Source organism: Phoenix dactylifera, chromosome 1 (assembly GCF_009389715.1).
Source record: "Phoenix dactylifera cultivar Barhee BC4 chromosome 1, palm_55x_up_171113_PBpolish2nd_filt_p, whole genome shotgun sequence".
NCBI classification, from domain to species: domain Eukaryota; kingdom Viridiplantae; phylum Streptophyta; class Magnoliopsida; order Arecales; family Arecaceae; genus Phoenix; species Phoenix dactylifera.
In genome coordinates this window covers 40,767,819-40,788,302 of record NC_052392.1, presented here as the reverse complement: position 1 = coordinate 40,788,302, position 20,484 = coordinate 40,767,819, and the positions used below count along the sequence as shown (strand labels likewise).

The 20,484-nt window shown below is 36.9% G+C and overlaps 1 protein-coding gene across 1 annotated transcript; it reads left to right on the top strand.

Annotated features, from left to right (window-relative positions):
• Positions 1 to 12,774: 12,774 nt before the first annotated feature.
• Positions 12,775 to 17,618, top strand: LOC120113034 (the record flags this gene model as incomplete). Its single annotated transcript, XM_039133539.1, has 3 exons — positions 12,775 to 13,308; positions 14,586 to 15,845; positions 16,404 to 17,618. Coding segments are annotated over 3 exons (3,009 nt in total), but the record flags the coding sequence as incomplete, so codon positions are not given.
• Positions 17,619 to 20,484: the final 2,866 nt, after the last annotated feature.

Sequence of the window (20,484 nt, the reverse complement as noted above, 5' to 3'; positions counted from 1 at the left end):
CATTTATCTTAACAATTTAATTGAGGATTTCATGTATTTTATTAAGAATATTGTTAAGAAATGTTTAGGCAAGTTCCCATGATTTTTTAAGGACTTATTGAAGAATTTTTGAGATGAAAGAAAAAGTTCAGGGACAGCCGAGACGTCTCCGGGTTGTCTCAGAGACGTCTCTGGCACAAACAGGAAGAACTGGCACGTCTGGAGACGTCCCCGGCACCTGCCGGGTCGTCCCCGCGATAGCGGAGTCGACTCTCTCAGTAGCGGAGTCGACTCTCTCAGTGGCGGCAGAAAGGCAGTTTTCAAGAGATATGCGCGAGACGTCCCCACCGTACGCGGAGTCGTCCCCGCAAGTAAAAAGCAGACTTCCCGAGTCGTCCCCGAGGTAGCGGAGTCGGCTCTCTCAGGGTTTTCCAGAGGATGTCATTTTCGGTGATAAGGCAGCGGAGACGTCCCCTGAAAGAGCGGAGTCGACTCTCTCAGAGAATTCCAGAAGACATGTTTTTCGGAGTTATAACAGCGGAGTCGTCCCCAAGGCAGCGGAGTCGTCCCATGCAAAAAGTGCAAACAAGCCGAGACATCCCCGTAAAGTACAGAGACGACCCTCTCAGAAAAACAGAAAAACAAGGATTCAAACAATACAATTCCAGAGTCGTCCCCGTAAAGTGCCAAGTCGACCCCAAACAAAGTGAAAAGTAAATTTATACAGCCGAGACGTCTCGCGTTGAAGCGGAGACGTCTCCGGAGCGCCTGGGACGCGACTGACAACTTTTGCAGGTTTGGTTTGAATTTCAAATCTCTTTTACTTTATCTCTAACGGCTATATTTGCTTTTTGGGCTATAAAAGGGACCTCTTAAGTGCTTCTCAACAACTCTTCACCAACCAAAAGCTAGATCATTTAAGAGAGAAGCAAGAGAGAGAAGTTCAAGGGAGTGAGTGCATTCAAGTGAAGAAATCAAGTGCTTTCAAGCTTCCCAAGTGATTTCAAGCTCAACCACTCTCTTCCGCTCGGGATTCAAAGCTCATACTCAAGCCTACGCGATCCACATCGGAAGAATCATCATTTCCCACGCTTCCAACGGCAAAAGGATTCTTCCGGGTTCTATTATTTATCATTGTCATATTTGCTTATTTAGAGCTTTTCAATCCTTTGTAAAACCTTTCATTGTGGTGCTTGTTCCAGTCAAGGGACTTGGAACAAGGGAAAGGCGTCCCAAGCCTAAGTGAAATTGGGGGTTATAGGGTTTGTTGTTAGCCCGGTGTAAAACAACGAGTTGGGTAGTGATGACCCAAAGATTGGTTTAAAGATTGATTTTGATGATCACAAAACCTTGAAGTATAAATACTAATGTTTGTGTTGCAAGGAGAAAGATATTTATTTTGCAAGGAACATAGCAAGTTGGAAGAACACAAGAAGGCCTCCAAAGCTCTCAAGAAAAGTTGGAAGAAAGCTACAATTTATTGGCCCAAGTCTCAAGTTCAAAGGATTCAATTTAGAAGAGCAAGTTTTAAGAAAAATTCAAAGGAAAGGCACTCGAGTCGACTCCTACAGTTCCGAGTCGACTCCAAGGAGCAACAGATAGAAAGATTCATCTCAGAACCTGTCAACGAGTCGACTCCTGAAGAGCGCGAGTCGACTCCGATGTTCACCGAGTCGACTCCAGGGTAGTATGAGTCGACTCCTAGGAGTCACAGGCAGAAAAGTCAGAGAGGAGTTTTCGGGTCTGAGATTCGAGTCGACTCCAGTGGAACGCGAGTCGACTCCGATGGTTGGCAAGTCGACTCCAAAGAAAGTGAGAGTCGACTCTCAGAGGAACACAAGAAAAAAGTCAGAGAGCCAATTTCAGACACTGAGAGCCGAGTCGACTCCCGCAAAGTCTGAGTCGACTCCAAGACAGCGCAACCCCAAAGACAGAAGACGGTATTTTCGTCTTTGAGAGGCGAGTCGACTCCAAGACAGTTCGAGTCGACTCCAAGGCAGCGCGACCCCAAAATACAGAGGATCAGTTTTCGGGCTCTGAGAGCCGAGTCGACTCCAAGAGAATCCGAGTCGACTCGAGGAAGAAAATCAGAAAATATGTCCTCTGGATTCCTGAGAATGAGCCGACCCCTAAGCGCCCGAGTCGTCTCCAGCTATTGGCGAGTCGACTCCAGTTTTAGTCCGAGTCGACTCTAGGACAAAGCAAGCACATTAATTCAAATTTGGAACAGTGGCTGAGTCGTCTCCAGTAAAACACGAGTCGACTCCTGCAACAGGCGAGTCGACTCCTGATCAGGAGTCGACTCCGATCCCAACGGTAATATTGTCAGGAAGTGCAGACTGTGTCCAACGGCTCTATTTTTGTCTCTAACGGCTATATTCTTGTTTCCACGCCATCTAAAGCTATAAAAATAAGAAGAGAGCTAGGGAAGAACTTATGGAAGTGGGAGAGAACATTTAGGGAAGAGATTTCAAAGAGATTACAAGGAAAATCTTCCATAAGCACAAAAGGGCCATTCAAAGTAAAATAGAGAGAAGAAGAGCATCCAAGTGAATCCCAAAGCTTCCTCTCCATCCGTGTGCTGCCTCGGTGATCCTCTACTTCGTGAAAAATCAGAAGAGGGTCAAGTAAAGAAGAAGCCGAGTTCCTCCATCTACAAATCTGTTTGAGGGCTTCTTCCCTTTACTTTACTTGTTTATATTTGCTATATTCGCTTATTTGAGAAGCTTGTACTTGATTTAAACTCTTGCTCTAAATATCTTGTAACTTGATTCAATCAAGGGATTGAATCAAGGGGTTAAGGTTTGTTGGTGAGCCAAAGGGAAAAACCAACGTTGTAAGGTTGTGGTTGGTGAGCCTTTGGGAAAACCAACTGGGTTGATTGTGAACCCGGAAAACAATCGTTGTAAGGTTGTGGTTGGTGAGCCTCTGGGAAAACCAACTGGGTTGGATTGTGAGCCCGTGAAAACAATCGGGTGGTTCTAGTCGGTGAGCCTGGGAAAACCGACCGAGTTCGTTGTGACCTCGTAAAACAACAAGTTGGGTTGTGAGCTTGTAAAACAACCGGCTGTAATCTGTAGGATTATAGTGAAATTCCCAAGAGGTCTTGGGGAGTGGATGTAGGTGCTGGGGTGCACCGAACCACTATATGTTTGTTGTGTTTGTGATACTTTTTGTCATTGTCTATCTTGCTCACTTACTTACCTAGATAAATTGCATGCTTAACTCTTATCCGCGCATCCTTTAGTTGCAAGCATATTAAATTTACTTAATCAAGTCTCATTCGATAAATCAACCTATTGCTAAGTTTAAATTCCACTGTGCAACTATACAACTTAGCATAATTAATTGAAAAGTGTTAGAAGTAGCTTAAAAGTTTTATAAGACCCAATTCACCCCCCCTCTTGGGTTGTATCTATTGGGCAACAAGTGGTATCAGAGCAGGTGCTCAAATATTATTTGTAGTCTTAACCAACTAGAGCCAAAGATCATGACAACCCCACATAACGTATTACCTGCTGAGGGACTGTCCACAAACAGACCTCCACTGTTTGATGGATCTAACTATATTCAATGGAAAGCTAGAATGAAAATCTTTACTCAATTACAAAACTATGAGCTATGGAATGTCATAACAAATGGCCTACACACACCCACGAAATTAATTGAAAGTATGTTTGATAAAAATTTGGCTGAACTGAATGCTAAGGCTATGAACCTATTATATTGTGCATTAGATAGGAATGAGTTTAATTACATATCTTCTTGCATAACTGCTAAAGATATATGGAATATGCTTGAAGTTAAATATGAATGCCCTAACAAATCTGAAACATCATGTGTAGAAGAAGAGCAGTATCATATTGCAAATTCATGTTTCATGGCACAAGAGGTACATGCTGAAACTGAAAGCAATTTTACATTTGATGAACTTCACGATGCCTTTTCTGATTTGTATTTAGAATATAAGAAACTTGTTTGTAAGAACAAGAACTTGAGGAAAGAAAATCAAGAACTAAATCAGAAAAACCAACTTCTCACTGAAAGCCATGATAAACTTAAGAAAAATAATGAATTGCTTTCAGAAGATAACAAAAGATTAACTAAAGAAGTTGACACATTAAAACCCGTTGTTGAAAGATTTACTTTAAGCTCTGAAAAGTTGAATCTAATGATAAATAATCAAAGAGCTGAATTTGATAATATTGGATTGGGATGTCAACCTTGGTACACCCAAAAATCTTTCAAGAATATGTTTGTTAAAACAGTTTCTAATCATTTTAAAATAGATTCTTATAATGCTGATAAACAGGAACAAAGGTTATGCAAAATCTCTTCTGTTCCTAAATCTGTACATTATAAATTTGATAAACCTAAAAGGCAAAAACAGAAAACTGAAGGGTTATATACCACTCATGTTAAATCCATGTTTGTTAAATTTAATAAGAAGATGCAGAAATACACTTCTTGTAGCCCTAAAATCTGCAAGCCGATGGACAAAATAGCTATTAAGAAAATATGGGTTCCAAAAGGAACAATAATAGCTAACCTGCACGGACCCAAAAGAGCTTGGGTTCCTAAGTTGAAAATCTAAATATTTTCTGCAGGTGTGTCTAGCACTCAAGGCTCCAACAAAAGATGTTAAATTGGACATTGGGTGCTCTAGACATATATTAAAGAATGAAACTTAAAATATACTTAAGAAAAGTGACTAAAATGGAAGAAATAATGAAATTAGTAATTCTTGCATCCTCTCATACTGAAATTGTTTTATTAGTTGATTAAAACACATCTTGCAAGTATTAATCATTCTTTTCTTGTGATATAAGTAATATTTCTGATATGAAAAGAAAATATATCCAAATCACTCCATCTTTCTAGATTATGCTTTACTTATAGATGGATAATTTGGTAAATCAATTCTCCTAAGAATAACTCTATGAATTCTCTATATGCTTGACTGAGAGTTTTTATCCATGGCATTATTGTTCATTGATCATAGATATGAAAATGTGTACTTGGTATATCTTTGAATATATGCATTATAAATACTATGATCAAAGAATTCTTTTTGGTATATAAAATTAACTTATGCTAGTATGGACGTAATCTCAAAAGATCTTGTCATTGGTTTACTTAGAATATCTTCTGCAAGGTCAAAGTTTACTATGCATGTTAACTAAGGAAACAAACAAGAATCAATTTCTAAATCTAAAGATGTTGTTTCCATCACTAAGTTTTCACAAACTTACATTGGATTTGTTTTTGGCAAGTAAAATTAAAGTATTTTCTGCATTTGCTAAATCTTGTGAAAGGGATCAAATGAAAAAGGTTTGCAAACTATGAAAGTAAAAGAAGTATCATGGCATAGTGTTGAAAACCAATTTTGTATTAAGTTGTGCACAGAAAATAATATTGAATACAATTATTTCTGCACCAAAGAACACCATAAGTAAAATAGGGTTAATAGAATCCTTGAAGAAATGAAAAAGGCAATGTTGTACGATAGTCATTTAAAAGCTATCATCATTGCTTGTCATATATATGGTTTCCATTAGGTCTATTTTTGATGAAAACTCCATTTGATCTTCTGAAAAATAGAAAATGAACTACTGCATATCTTTCATATTTTTCAGTCGTACACGTTATACTTGATATATTCTTATGAAAATAATGCCAAATCTGATAAAGATATTTCTATCCTTGGATATCATTCATCAAGCAATGCATATAGAATATTCAATGAAAAGATTCTAGTTAAAGAAATATCAATTCAGTTTATTCTTTATGAGACTAATGATTCATTATCAAATATTAATCTTTATAGTTTATTCTTTATTCTTTATATATGGATATGTTTAATCTTTTACATATGACAATCTGAAAACTTGTTAATAATTAGAACCAAATTGAGTTTTCAGAAATGCACTTAATGAAGAAAAATTGGTGACTACTAAAAGATTCAATCAAGAAAAGATGAATTAGATCTTGATGAAATTCTTGCATGATTAGAAGTAAAGATCACCATTATCATTTGCTTGCTTTATGAGCTTTATATTCTGTCAAATGAATGTGTAGAATATACGTCTATGTGGTTATTTCATTTAAAAAAATCTATGTAAAATAACCACCTTATTTGAAAACACTCATTACCAATATGATAAAGCAATATGTGATTTGGAACAAGCATCAAAAGCATGATAGAATAATTATTTCATCATACACCTAATAGACCAGATTGTGTGATCATTATGTGCCCTTATGCAAGACTTCAATCTAACTCTAATGAATCATAATTTATTGATAACAAATGAATCATAATCTGAATTTTGATAGAAACAATTGTTTAAGGCAATTTGATCAAAACTTAGCTAGCATGCCTTATTGATAATTATCTTAAGCAAATAGAATCTAAGCTAAATTGATGTTGAAAATAAGAAATTAATTTGACCTTGATGAATCTTCCTATTGCTTCACATGCTTGTCCTTGAACAGTCTTGGTTAATGAAACTATCTCTTTAGTTCAAGTGACATATGTTTGCTTATGTTTAGGCAATCTCTTGAGTAAAGTGACTCAACATTCAATTATTATCATATCTTAGATTGAGTTACCTAGTTAAGAAATATGCTATATGAATGTTTTGTATCTTGAAGAAACTAATAACTTTCTTTCAAGAAAGAAAAGAATTTTGTTAATAATGCAGGATCCTTGAGCAAGAAAATGAGAGATTTCAACTTGAAGGACACCTCTACATAAGATACAACAAACATTCAAATGCAAACAAGAGAGAGGATCTTCTTCAGCCAAAAGTTCACACGTAAGAAATCTAGTTTGGCTTGAAGAATATATATAATGAATAGGTAATTTTAGATACCTTTCTCACAAATTAATTGAGCAAAGTCAATAACTTAAATCTTATGATGGCATGATTAAATTCTTTAATTATTAATTTTTGATATCATGTCTATATGTGTATTGACTGACTTATACTTTTAGAAACTGTTTCATGGTTTGCCCAAACTAAATGATTTCTTAGCCTATATCATAATCATGAAATACACAAGTATATGCTTAAAATTTTGGATGTAAAATAACTTGTGAGAAGTTATGAATCCATGAGCATAATGAAAATGTTGTTTGCATGATATACATATATATGATACATAAGATTAATTCTTTATTCTGCTCTTTTATGTAAATTACTTGAGAATAACAAAAAGAGAGAGAGATAAAGAAAAGAAAATGGATATTATTCAAGAGAAGTAAAATCTAAGTAAAGGCAAATACTTCATCTTAAGGAAAAGCAAAACAAGCATAATATATTTGACTTGTGAAAGGGATAAAATCCGTAATGAATTACACTTAAATAGAGGGAGAGTTTAAAGTAAATAGTTTAACCTTTCTATATTGCTCATCATAGGGATGGTGCCAATGGGGAGACTAGTGGTAGTATCCGGCACTATTTGACCCAACTATTCGGTGTAGGGCATATTAGGGACGGCACAAGAGGGAGGCTAGTGGTAGTACCTCGTGCCCCTTCCCAACTCCACCGGATAGGGAGCAAGTAGAGTATAGAACATAGGAAAGTTAAAAATGAAAGACAAAGTAAATGAAAGTATATAAGAAGAATCAAGTCAAATTTTTAATCACTTGAAAACACACTTTAAGGATGAAATCAGTGCAAAATTATATTTAAATAGGGGGAGTTTATTTGAAAAGAATTGATTTTGATCCTTGATATGCTTGTTCTTATTATTTTAATGCATGACTTAACCCATAATATATCTTGCATGTGGCATGATGTCTTGAATTATGGGTTCTCAATATTTTGTAATGCTTCATACTTGGACAATTTGATTGAATGTTTGAAATGCTACATAACATCTTTTGTTTGGTATTATTGAAAAGAAATTTTCAGATTTGTCGTTAACAATCATCGTTAAAACCTGAAAGTTGAATAAATTTGTAAAAAGGAGAAGAGAAGGATATCTCTATTTAGGCAAAATGAATTGAGTTGTTTTTATCCTTCATCTTGATTAACTTTGGTATATAATGTTCTAACTCATACCAAAACTCAACATAAATACAAATACTCTGAATATGCTCTTACATGTTTGAAATATGTGTTTTCAAACGTAATGATTTAAGATGAGCTACAATCTGGAAGATACATATCTCAAATTATGTTTTTGAAAGCCTCAATTGAAAATCCTATGTAATTCAGAATCTGATTTTGTATAAAAGCTTGAACTCCATATGATTTCTAAATAAAATCTTAATGAAAGAAAAACAGAATTAATTTTGATGCCTTTGGTTGATTGCTCCGATACGAATCCGAAACATATCATTTCTTAGCTTCAAAGTATACTAATATTGGCCTAAATGATGTGGCATTCAATGATCTTGATTGCAAGTAAATATTTTTAAATATATGATTTTATTTTGATAATAAAAAAAAACTATTGGGCTTCATGTATACATTGCTGAAAAACTGTGATTAAGAAATTGAGTTCTATAAATATATATATTTCAATGATCATCTATATGTTTTTCTCTCCTACATTGTTAAAGACAGAATAGAGTGAATGATCTTAAAGCAAGAAATATTTCAGCTCACTCGAATGATTCTAAAAGAAAGAAAATGTAAATGCCTTTGAAAAAAACTGAGCTTCAAATGAATCATTTTCTGATTAATATTTCTATACATTTTTCTCTAAGATTAGGAGAAAGCAAAACTTGTTCTTAAAGGATTAGAAAGAGTGATTACTATAAATTTTAAATAATTCTAGATCACTCTACATTCTTGATATCATAAAGTTTCAGGTTTATTCACGTTTAACATTAAAATCTGAAATTCAACAAAAGAAAAGAATGATTAAAGAAGTATGCATCTTTTGAGGGGGAGCTTTAGATATCTTATCCTAAAGTTACTTCAATTTGAAGCATACCTTGATTTTTATGGATTGATTTTGATGAACCTCCTTATAATACAATACTTGCTTTAATTATAAGTTTATGCCTTGAGAAGAGTTCTATAAAGGTTGTCTTATCTCATACCTTGAGTCTTATGAAAATAAGCTGAAACTTATGGAAAACATATTTTTGAGATTGACAATTTTATTGAACATTATCTTCAAACTCTAAACTGTTAAATGGAATAATCAATTGAGGGGGAGAAAGAAAATTTCAGAAGGAGAGGTATTATGGAACTTAACCGCAAAAATCTTTATGATACATCTTGAGGATTGTTATTTGGTTAATATTTCTTATGCATACATCATGAACCAAATTGCAAGTCAAACAGTTGATCTTAAGAGCCTCTAACTTAATGAAAAAGAGGGAGAATAACGTGTTGAATTTTTTTTTAGTATCTCTTAGAAAATCTATTTTGAAATTTACTAATGAGTCCAAATTGGCTTGCTCTTTAGAACTTAAATTGTGTGCCAATTCCTATTTTTATGTATCAAATTGTGCTTATTTTCTAAAGGAATAAAAGAAAGTCTTTAAGAGAGCTCTAAGATATATCAAATATTGCATGAATCCATATTTTGGTATTTGTGCCCCAATGCTCTTATTATCATTAAAGAACTTTGAAGTCATTAAGAATTAATGATCCAACGTGATGATATGTTTTTCAAGTATATGAGTTTTGATCTTATACTCTGAAAATTAATTAAATTGCTCTCATGTTGATAAAATACTTAATATTTTGGGCAAAAGTTCTTAAATGAACAAGCTTTCATACTTATTATTAAAGAGAGGTTAGATTTCCATTCGTGTTTTCCTTGAATATCATTTGTGGGACTTCTTGAATTAACTTAAGAAAGATTCCACCTACACTTGATTAGAAAACTATCTGTGGTATCAAATTAGAAAACTTCTTGAAATCACATTCGATGTGTTCTGCTCTGAAATTATCTTAATTGTCTCTGATCTATGCTCATTAATCTGATTCTAATATTATTGCCTTGAGTTATATGATTCATATCCTTGCAATAATTTGACATGCAAATCAGAGTACAATAAGAAAAAGAAATATTTGAGTATTCTTATCTTTGTGCTTAATGTTTCACTATCTTTTTGATGTTGTCAAAAAGGGGGAGAAATATCTAAGTATATGCTCAATGCTTTCTGTTTTGAATTGAATACAAATCAGCTTAAATTGAAATATGTTGATTGTGTTAAGCTGATTAAATCTAAAGCATTATCATGAAGTATGTTCTTAAATATATATGTTTTTTTACTTCATGCAACTTAGCTATGCATTACTTCTAGAACACAATATATCTTATATTGCATATACTCCAAGTTTTGTCATCATCAAAAAGGGGGAGACTGATGACCCAAAGATTGATTTAAAGATTGATTTTGATGATCACAAAATCTTGAAGTATAAATACTAATGTTTGTGTTGCAAGGAGAAAGATATTTATTTTGCAAGGAACATAGCAAGTTGGAAGAACACAAGAAGGCCTCCAAAGCTCTCAAGAAAAGTTGGAAGAAAGCTACAATTTATTGGCCCAAGTCTCAAGTTCAAAGGATTCAATTTAGAAGAGCAAGTTTTAAGAAAAATTCAAAGGAAAGGCACTCGAGTCGACTCCTACAGTTCCGAGTCGACTCCAAGGAGCAACAGACAGAAAGATTCATCTCAGAACCTGTCAACGAGTCGACTCCTGAAGAGCGCGAGTCGACTCCGATGTTCACCGAGTCGACTCCAGGGTAGTATGAGTCGACTCCTAGGAGTCACAGGCAGAAAAGTCAGAGAGGAGTTTTCGGGTCTGAGATTCGAGTCGACTCCAGTGGAACGCGAGTCGACTCCGATGGTTGGCAAGTCGACTCCAAAGAAAGTGAGAGTCGACTCTCAGAGGAACACAAGGAAAAAGTCAGAGAGCCAATTTCAGACACTGAGAGCCGAGTCGACTCCCGCAAAGTCTGAGTCGACTCCAAGACAGCGCAACCCCAAAGACAGAAGACGGTATTTTCGTCTCTGAGAGGCGAGTCGACTCCAAGACAGTTCGAGTCGACTCCAAGGCAGCGCGACCCCAAAATACAGAGGATCAGTTTTCGGGCTCTGAGAGCCGAGTCGACTCCAAGAGAATCCGAGTCGACTCGAGGAAGAAAATCAGAAAATATGTCCTCTGGATTCCTGAGAATGAGCCGACCCCTAAGCGCCCGAGTCGTCTCCAGCTATTGGCGAGTCGACTCCAGTTTTAGTCCGAGTCGACTCTAGGACAAAGCAAGCACATTAATTCAAATTTGGAACAGTGGCCGAGTCGTCTCCAGTAAAACACGAGTCGACTCCTGCAACAGGCGAGTCGACTCCTGATCGCGCGAGTCGACTCCGATCCCAACGGTAATATTGTCAGGAAGTGCAGACTGTGTCCAACGGCTCTATTTTTGTCTCTAACGGCTATATTCTTGTTTCCACGCCATCTAAAGCTATAAAAACAAGAAGAGAGCTAGGGGAGAACTTATGGAAGTGGGAGAGAACATTTAGGGAAGAGATTTCAAAGAGATTACAAGAAAAATCTCCCATAAGCACAAAAGGGCCATTCAAAGTAAAATAGAGAGAAGAAGAGCATCCAAGTGAATCCCAAAGCTTCCTCTCCATCCGTGTGCTGCCTCGGTGATCCTCTACTTCGTGAAAAATCAGAAGAGGGTCAAGTAAAGAAGAAGCCGAGTTCCTCCATCTACAAATCTGTTTGAGGGCTTCTTCCCTTTACTTTACTTGTTTATATTTGCTATATTCGCTTATTTGAGAAGCTTGTACTTGATTTAAACTCTTGCTCTAAATATCTTGTAACTTGATTCAATCAAGGGATTGAATCAAGGGGTTAAGATTTGTTGGTGAGCCAAAGGGAAAAACCAACATTGTAAGGTTGTGGTTGGTGAGCCTTTGGGAAAACCAACTGGGTTGATTGTGAACCCGGAAAACAATCGTTGTAAGGTTGTGGTTGGTGAGCCTCTGGGAAAACCAACTGGGTTGGATTGTGAGCCCGTGAAAACAATCGGGTGGTTCTAGTCGGTGAGCCTGGGAAAACCGACCGAGTTCGTTGTGAGCTTGTAAAACAACCGGCTGTAATCTGTAGGATTATAGTGAAATTCCCAAGAGGTCTTGGGGAGTGGATGTAGGTGCTGGGGTGCACCGAACCACTATATGTTTGTTGTGTTTGTGATGCTTTTTGTCATTGTCTATCTTGCTCACTTACTTACCTAGATAAATTGCATGCTTAACTCTTATCCGCGCATCCTTTAGTTGCAAGCATATTAAATTTACTTAATCAAGTCTCATTCGATAAATCAACCTATTGCTAAGTTTAAATTCCACTGTGCAACTATACAACTTAGCATAATTAATTGAAAAGTGTTAGAAGTAGCTTAAAAGTTTTATAAGACCCAATTCACCCCCCCCCCTCTTGGGTTGTATCTACTGGGCAACAGGTAGTGAACTCGCAAAACTACCGTACTGTAATCGTGGATTATAGTGAAAATTCCCAAAGGTGCTTTGGGGAGTGGATGTAGGAGCAGTGGAGGCTCCGAACCACTATAAAAGCTTGTGTTTGCGATTGTTTGTCTTCATAGCTTTATTTTAGCTTTAGCTCATACATTTGTGTGTTTTATTTTTTTAATTAGACAAAAGTTTTAAAACACCCAATTCACCCCCCCTCTTGGGTGACCATCTCTGGGCAACAAGTGGTATCAGAGCAGGTGCTCTGTGTATTTCTTGAAAGACCTAACCGTCTTAGCCAAAGATCTAGATGGCAACACCCTTTAACAATGTTCCTGCTGAGGGGCAAGCAACCAATAGACCTCCACTCTTCAATGGGACAAATTATACCTATTGGAAGACTAGAATGAGAATCTTCATTCAAGCACAAGACTATGCCTTGTGGAGGGTTATAGTCAAGGGACCACAAGAACCATCACACATGGTTAATGGCATTCAAGTTCCCAAACCTGAGGAGGATTGGAATGAGAATGATGATAGGATGGCTCAACTCAATTCAAGAGCCATGAACTCATTATTTTGTGCTCTAGATGTAAATGAGTTTAACAGAGTCTCCACATGTAGTTCCGCTAAGAAAATATGGGATAGGCTTGAAGTTACCCACGAGGGTACAAATCAAGTCAAAGAGTCCAAAGTGAACATTCTAGTTCACAAATATGAGCTGTTTAAGATGAAACCCAATGAAACCATCACATGCATGTTTACACGCTTTACCGATATAATTAATGGTCTAAAGAGTTTGGGTAAATCTTATACTAATCCGGAACTTGTAAGTAAAATTCTCAGGTCTTTGCCGAAAGCATGGGAAGCAAAGGTCACGGCGATCGTAGAAGCCAAAGACCTCAACACCTTGGGGCTAGAACAACTTTTGGGCTCATTGATGACGCATGAGCTCACGATGAAGCAACATGAAGATGATTTGCCAAAGAAAAAGACAATTGCACTCAAGGCTACTTCGAGTGTGTGTGAAGAAGAAAGTAGTGAGAGTGAGGAAGAAAGTGAGGACGAGGACTTGGGTTTGATAGTTAGGAAGTTTAAAAAATTCATGAGGAAAAAGAAACTCTTTCCAAGGAAAAAGTTTGGAGGGAGAAATGATTGGGAAAAAGAAAAAGAAAAAGAAAGAGACCCAATCATATGCTACGATTGCAAGAGACCGGGACACATTCGTTCCGAATGCCCTCAACAAAAGAAGTTTTTTGGAAAGAAGAAGAAGAAGGCATTGAAAGCAACATGGGATGATAGTGACACATCATCCTCCGAGGAAGAGAAGGAAGAGACCGCCAATTTGTGCTTCATGGCATTCGAAGACGACGAGGTATGTCAAAACTCAACTATAAATTTTACTTTAGAAGAATTGTATGAAGCTTTTCAAGAACTTATGGGTGATTGTAGTATGTTAGGAGCAAAGAATAAAGAGTTAAAAGCCTCCAATCAAAAACTGAAAGAAGATATTGAAAACCTATTGATTGAGAAGGAGAGCGTTAAAAATATTAACACCATTGACCTAGAAAATAGAAACTTAAAACTTAGCATTGAAAATAAAACGGGAAAAACACTAATTAAGGAATTAAATCTAAAAGTAAAATCTCTACTCGATAATAATACCTCACTTGCACAAAATGTTGAATCCCTTAAAAAGGATAAGGAAGAACTAGTTAAAGAAAATTTAAATCTTAAGAATGAGGTACATAAATACAAACCAATTGTTGAAAAATTCACACAAAGCTCTGAAAAATTAAATCTTATTCTTTCAAATCAAAGAGCTATTTTTAATAAAGCCGGATTAGGATATAAAACTAACAAACAACAAAAGTATCTAAAGAATTTCTTTGTAAAAGCAAAAGATGTAAAAACTGAAAAACCTACATGCTTTCATTGCGGAAAGAATGGACATAAAGCCTACTGTTGTATTCAAAGAAAGATCCAAACTAACAAGAGTACATTTGTGAAAGCTAAAAACATAACTAAAGTATGGGTGCCTAAGGGAACCAACTACACTAACCACGAAGGACCCAAGAAAACTTGGGTACCTAAGAGCTTCACATGATCATTTTGCAGGTATGCCTTGCAGCCGGGAATAAAAGGAGAATGTGGTATCTTGATAGTGGTTGCTCAAGGCATATGACCGGTGACAAGAGTCTCTTCGTCACTTTGAAATCAAAAGAAGGAGGAGTAGTCACATTTGGAGACAATGCTAAAGGTCAAATCATTGGTGTTGGTAAAATCTCCATTTCACCCTCCTCTTTTATTGACAATGTATTGTTAGTTAATGGACTAAAACATAATCTATTAAGTATAAGTCAATTTTGTGACAAGGGATTTAAAGTGTCATTTGAATCATCACTATGCATAATTAGTAGTCCAATTGACAATGAGATCATACTCACAGGACATAGGCATGGAAATGTTTACATGGTTGATCTTGATGATCTCACCATGAAGGATGGCCAATGTCTTGTAGCCATGAGTCCCAAAGTCAATGAGACTAGTTGGTTATGGCATCGTAGGTTAGGACATGCTAGCATGGATTTAGTTTCTAAATTGATTACAAAAGATCTAGTCAAAGGACTACCAAAGATAGATTTTGAAAAGAACAAAATTTGTGCTGCATGTCAATTAGGGAAACAAACGAGAAGCTCTTTCAAGTCTAAAAACATAGTCTCAACAACAAAACCCTTAGAACTAATCCACATGGATTTGTTTGGACCCACTAGAACTGCTAGTCTAGGGGGTAAGAAATTTGGTCTTGTAATTGTTGATGATTTTTCACGTTTTACATGGGTTTCATTTCTTGCACATAAAGATGAGTCCCTTCCCGCTTTTATCAAGTTTCATAATAGAGTTTCGAATGAACTCAATCTTAAACTAAAAGCAATTAGGAGTGATCATGGTACCGAGTTTGAAAATCAGCACTTTGAAAAGTTTTGTGACGAAAATGGTATCAATCACAATTTCTCGGCACCTAGGACACCCCAACAAAATGGGGTGGTAGAGAGGAAGAATCGCACACTAGCAGATATGGCTCGTACCATGTTGTGCGAATCAGATCTACCAAAATATTTTTGGGCTGAAGCAATAAATACTGCATGTCACATTTTAAACCGTGCATTAGTTAGATCCATCTTGAAGAAAACACCTTATGAGTTAATAAAAGGTAAGAAACCAAATATAAGCTATTTTCATGTTTTCGGTTGTCGATGCTTTATTTTAAATAATGGAAAGGACAATCTAAGCAAATTTAGTGCTAAATCAGATGAGGGGATCTTCTTAGGTTATTCCTCATCTAGTAGAGCATACAGGGTCTTCAACAAGAGAACTCTCGTTGTTGAAGAATTCATTCATGTTGTTTTTGATGAAGCTAATGGAGATTCTCCTAGAAAAGAAGAAGATGGTGATGCAGGTATACTTGAAGACCCAATGAAGGAATTCTCCATACAAGACAAACAACAAGAGGATGAGATCAAAGAAGATACAATTCAGCAAGATGAAGAAGAAGACCAACCTCCGTTGAGAAATCAAGATCTTCCTAAGGAATGGAGGTATGCACATGGTCATCCAAGGGATCTAATCCTTGGTGATCCCTCACAAGGGGTAAGGACAAGATCCTCTCTAAGAAATACTAGTAATTATCTTGCATTCGTTACACAAATCGAGCCTAAATCACTAGAAGAAGCTGAAAAAGATGATAATTGGATGAATGCTATGCAAGAGGAATTAAACCAATTTGAAAGAAATGAAGTTTGGACTTTAATGAAAAGACCCCCTAATGTTTCAATTATAGGCACCAAATGGGTATATAGAAATAAACTAGATGAAGATGGAATAGTAATAAGAAACAAAGCTAGGCTAGTGGCCAAAGGCTATAATCAGGAGGAAGGAATAGATTTCGATGAAACTTTTGCTCCTGTTGCTAGGTTAGAAGCTATTAGACTGCTTTTGGCATATGCATGCTTCATGGATTTTAAACTCTATCAAATGGATGTAAAAAGTGCGTTTTTAAATGGTTATATAATGGAGGAAGTTTATGTAGGACAACCTCCAGGTTTTGAAAATCACTTACATCCAGATTATGTGTATAAATTGCATAAAGCATTGTATGGACTTAAGCAAGCCCCTAGGGCATGGTACGAAAGATTAAGTAATTTCCTAATTGAAAACAAATTTAAGAGAGGAAATGTAGACAAAACCCTCTTCATTAAAAGAAAAGGAAATGACTTACTGCTTGTACAAATTTATGTGGATGATATAATTTTTGGTGCTACTAATGATAGTCTTTGTCAAGAGTTTGCCAAGCTTATGCAGGGAGAATTTGAAATGAGCATGATGGGTGAGCTCAACTTCTTCCTTGGGCTACAAATAAAACAATCAGAGGAAGGCATCTTCATCAGTCAGTCCAAATATGTCAAGGAAATGTTGGAAAAATTCAAGATGAAGGATGCAAAGGAAATCAGCACACCCATGGGCTCAAGTTGCAAGCTTGACAAAGATGAAAAAGGTAAAAGTATAGACTGCAAATTGTACAGAGGTATGATAGGCTCATTACTTTACCTTACTACTAGTAGACCAGATATATTATTCAGTGTTTGTATGTGTGCTAGATACCAAGCATGTCCTAAGGAATCACACTTGCAAGCTGTTAAAAGAATTTTTAGATATCTGGTAGGGACATCTAATGTAGGCTTATGGTATTCTAAACAATCTGACATAAATTTAATTGCTTATTCCGATGCTGATTTTGCCGGGTGCAAACTCGACAGAAAAAGCACAAGTGGCACATGTCAATTCTTAGGTGCAAATTTGGTTTCCTGGTTTAGCAAGAAACAAAATTCAGTTGCCTTGTCCACAGCTGAGACTGAGTACATTGCAGCTGGAAGCTGTTGTGCCCAAGTTCTTTGGATTAAGCAACAACTTGAAGACTTCGGCATCAAAATGGATAATATACCAATTAAATGTGATAATACAAGTGCAATTAATTTAACAAAAAATCCTGTCCAACACTCTAAGTCAAAGCATATAGAGATTAGGCATCATTTTATTAGGGATCATGTGCTGAAAAATGATGTGATGATTGAATATGTATGTACTGAAAATCAATTGGCCGATATCTTTACAAAGCCCCTTTGTAAAGATAGATTCAACTTCTTAAGGAATGCTTTGAGCTTGTATGATCCTAGCAAATAAATTGAACTTGTATTGCATAGCTTTGCTACTCAAACTAGTAATCCACCTCAAGGTAAACATAAGTGAAAGCATGAATTCATCTAAGCTAAATGACGAACTGTTTGACTTTTCGGAGGATGGTTACCCTCCCTTGGACTCTTCATGGAGATATTTTCAGAGCCTATTTTATAGGTATTCGAAATTTGGTCAAACATTCCTCATTTCAATATTAATAATTCAAAAATCATTATCAAATTATTATAGGATGTATTATTAAGGGGGAGGATCACAAACAAATTCACTCTGTGTTTATCAAAAGAAATCATGTTGATTAGGGTGATTAAATAAAAAATTGAGAAAAGATAGAATTCAGTCTGAAATTTTTCAGTGCCGGAGACGTCTCTGGCAAATCGCAGAGATGTCCCCCCAGGCGAGACGTCTCGCCTTAGTCACGGAGACGTCTCGGGGACCGAACGAGTGTTTTTAAATAGGTCGAAACAGCTCGAGCCGACCCGAGCTTTCCCTTTCATCCCCGACAAAAACAAAAACCCTAGCCTCCATTTTTCTCCAACACAAACCCTAGCCTCTTTCTCCTCATTTCCCTAGGATTTCCATTCAATGGCACCCAAAAGAGCTAGGAGGACTGGTGGGAGGCTTCCTAGGGCAGCGGCCGACGGTGAGGAACGGAGGGAAGAACCTTCCGCGCCGTCTCCTCCGGTTGCTCCGCCGACCACAACCATTTCTTGTGCAAATCGCACAGTAACAACCGGGAGGTACATAGATTTTCATTTTCTAAATAATGAGGGGTTCTCTATTGGAGAGAGACTCCGAGCCCAAGGGTGGGAGCACCTTTGTACCCTCAATACCTCAACCTACCCCGGCCTTGTTAGAGAAATGTTTAGTAATATGGCTTTAGGGGACTTAGGGTACACTGCATATGTCCGGGGGACATTAGTAGAAATTAATGAGGACATCTTATCCACTGTTTTGCAAATCCCTAAGGACGGTGAGGCTCCAACCTCACATCCCCAAAGGGAAATAGCCCTAAACTTACTTTTAGGACGAGAGGACTGCGGCCCTCTTGATGTAGTGAACTCACAAGACCTAAATGCCGAGATGAGATTACTTTTAAGTATTGTCAACCGGGTCTTGTTTCCTAAAACCGATCGCTTCGATTTTGTTTCGGAGCGAGATTTAGTTATCATGCACCATATCCTACTAGGGATTCCTCTAAACCTCCCTAGACTCATGTTAAACTACATTGCTCTATGTCATAGGTATTCTAGGTTTAGTATACCCTATGGCATGATATTTACCCTAGTATTTAAACACTTTAAGGTTCACATTCCCGAAAATGAACCTGCAAAACTCTTGAGAAACACCGACTACTATAATGAGGGCACAATGCGAAGAATGGAGTTTCAAAAGGTAGATGGGTCTTGGGTCAAGATACCAAAAAGAAAAGCTCAAACCCTAGAGCCTGAGATCCCACATCAGGAGTCTGACCACCACTCTCCTCCACCCAGCCACATGGATTTCCCTAATATACCCTCCAGCTCAGCTGGACCTTCCACATCCATGCCACCACCTCCTCCAGTCAGTGGGCCCTCCTTCCTATCAGAAGACCAGATGCGTACCTTAGCATCTGTCATTTGCCAGCAGATGAGGGAGGAAATGAGATCCATGATCTCTACTGAGTTAGCCCCCATCAGAGCTTCACATGAAGGGCTTCTACAAGAGCTGAAGAAAATTAGAGCTCAAATTGAAGCTACAACGCAAGAAATAGTTGGTGTGGGTGCCACCCAAACATTCAGATCAATTGAGCTAAAGGACAGCTTGAAGACCATTTCAAAGAGTCTTAAAGAGTTGACAAGCCCAGAAGGAAATGTGGGCACCTTGGTTGCCCAACTTAGAGGAAGAATTGAAATGGCAACCATAGAATTTGAAGCACTCGTGGCAGCCTTCCATAAGTCACAGGGAGATCAGTTCAAGACCCTAATGGATTCAATCAATGCATTTATAGATGCAGCTTGTAGGGCTTATGAGCAACGTCGCCGATAAGGAACTTTTTGTAGACATCTAGGGATCTTCTTTTTGTATACCCTAGGCTATTTTGAAACACTTTTTGTAGTAGAAATCAATACTTGTAATGATTTCTTCTTTTAACTATGTACTGACTTCAAAGGTTTACAATAATACATGAATACAATTTCTTTTGAAACCTTGTGTATGTGCTACTGTGTATGTGATTCTGTGACTGTGTATGTGTTTCTTGTGATGTGCCATAAAAATCTCATAACATACCTTAAGTATTCAAATTCAACACAACTTATCCATGCATATGACACAGGGGGAGCACATCTTGTGATAACTATGTTAAACAAAAAGAGGAGTCTGAAATGAATTCCAAAACAAAGGGGGAGTGATATGAATGACTAAAATTCTTTAATAGAAATAACTTGGACAGGGGGAGCACAACTTGAATCTCCTTGAGTAGTTCATGGAAGGATAATTTGTCCCCTTCATTGTTGATGACAAAAAGGGGGAGTAGATATATAGAAGGGGGAGTAGAACCAAGAGTAGAACCAATATGGATATTGGATACATTGGAATGCAAAATACGAAATTCATACTCCAAAGTTGAATTAAAAAAGATAAAATTGAAAAATATTGGCTTTTAGATAATTGCCCTTCTGGAAAAGAAAGGGGGAGTCAAAAAGAACTTAGCTTTCAAATTTTAACTTAATTCAAATTCGGTTGATATGCTAAAATTGCTTAAGAGCTATAAAGATCAATCTTATGCATAATGATAGAACTGAAAATTGACTATTTTGAA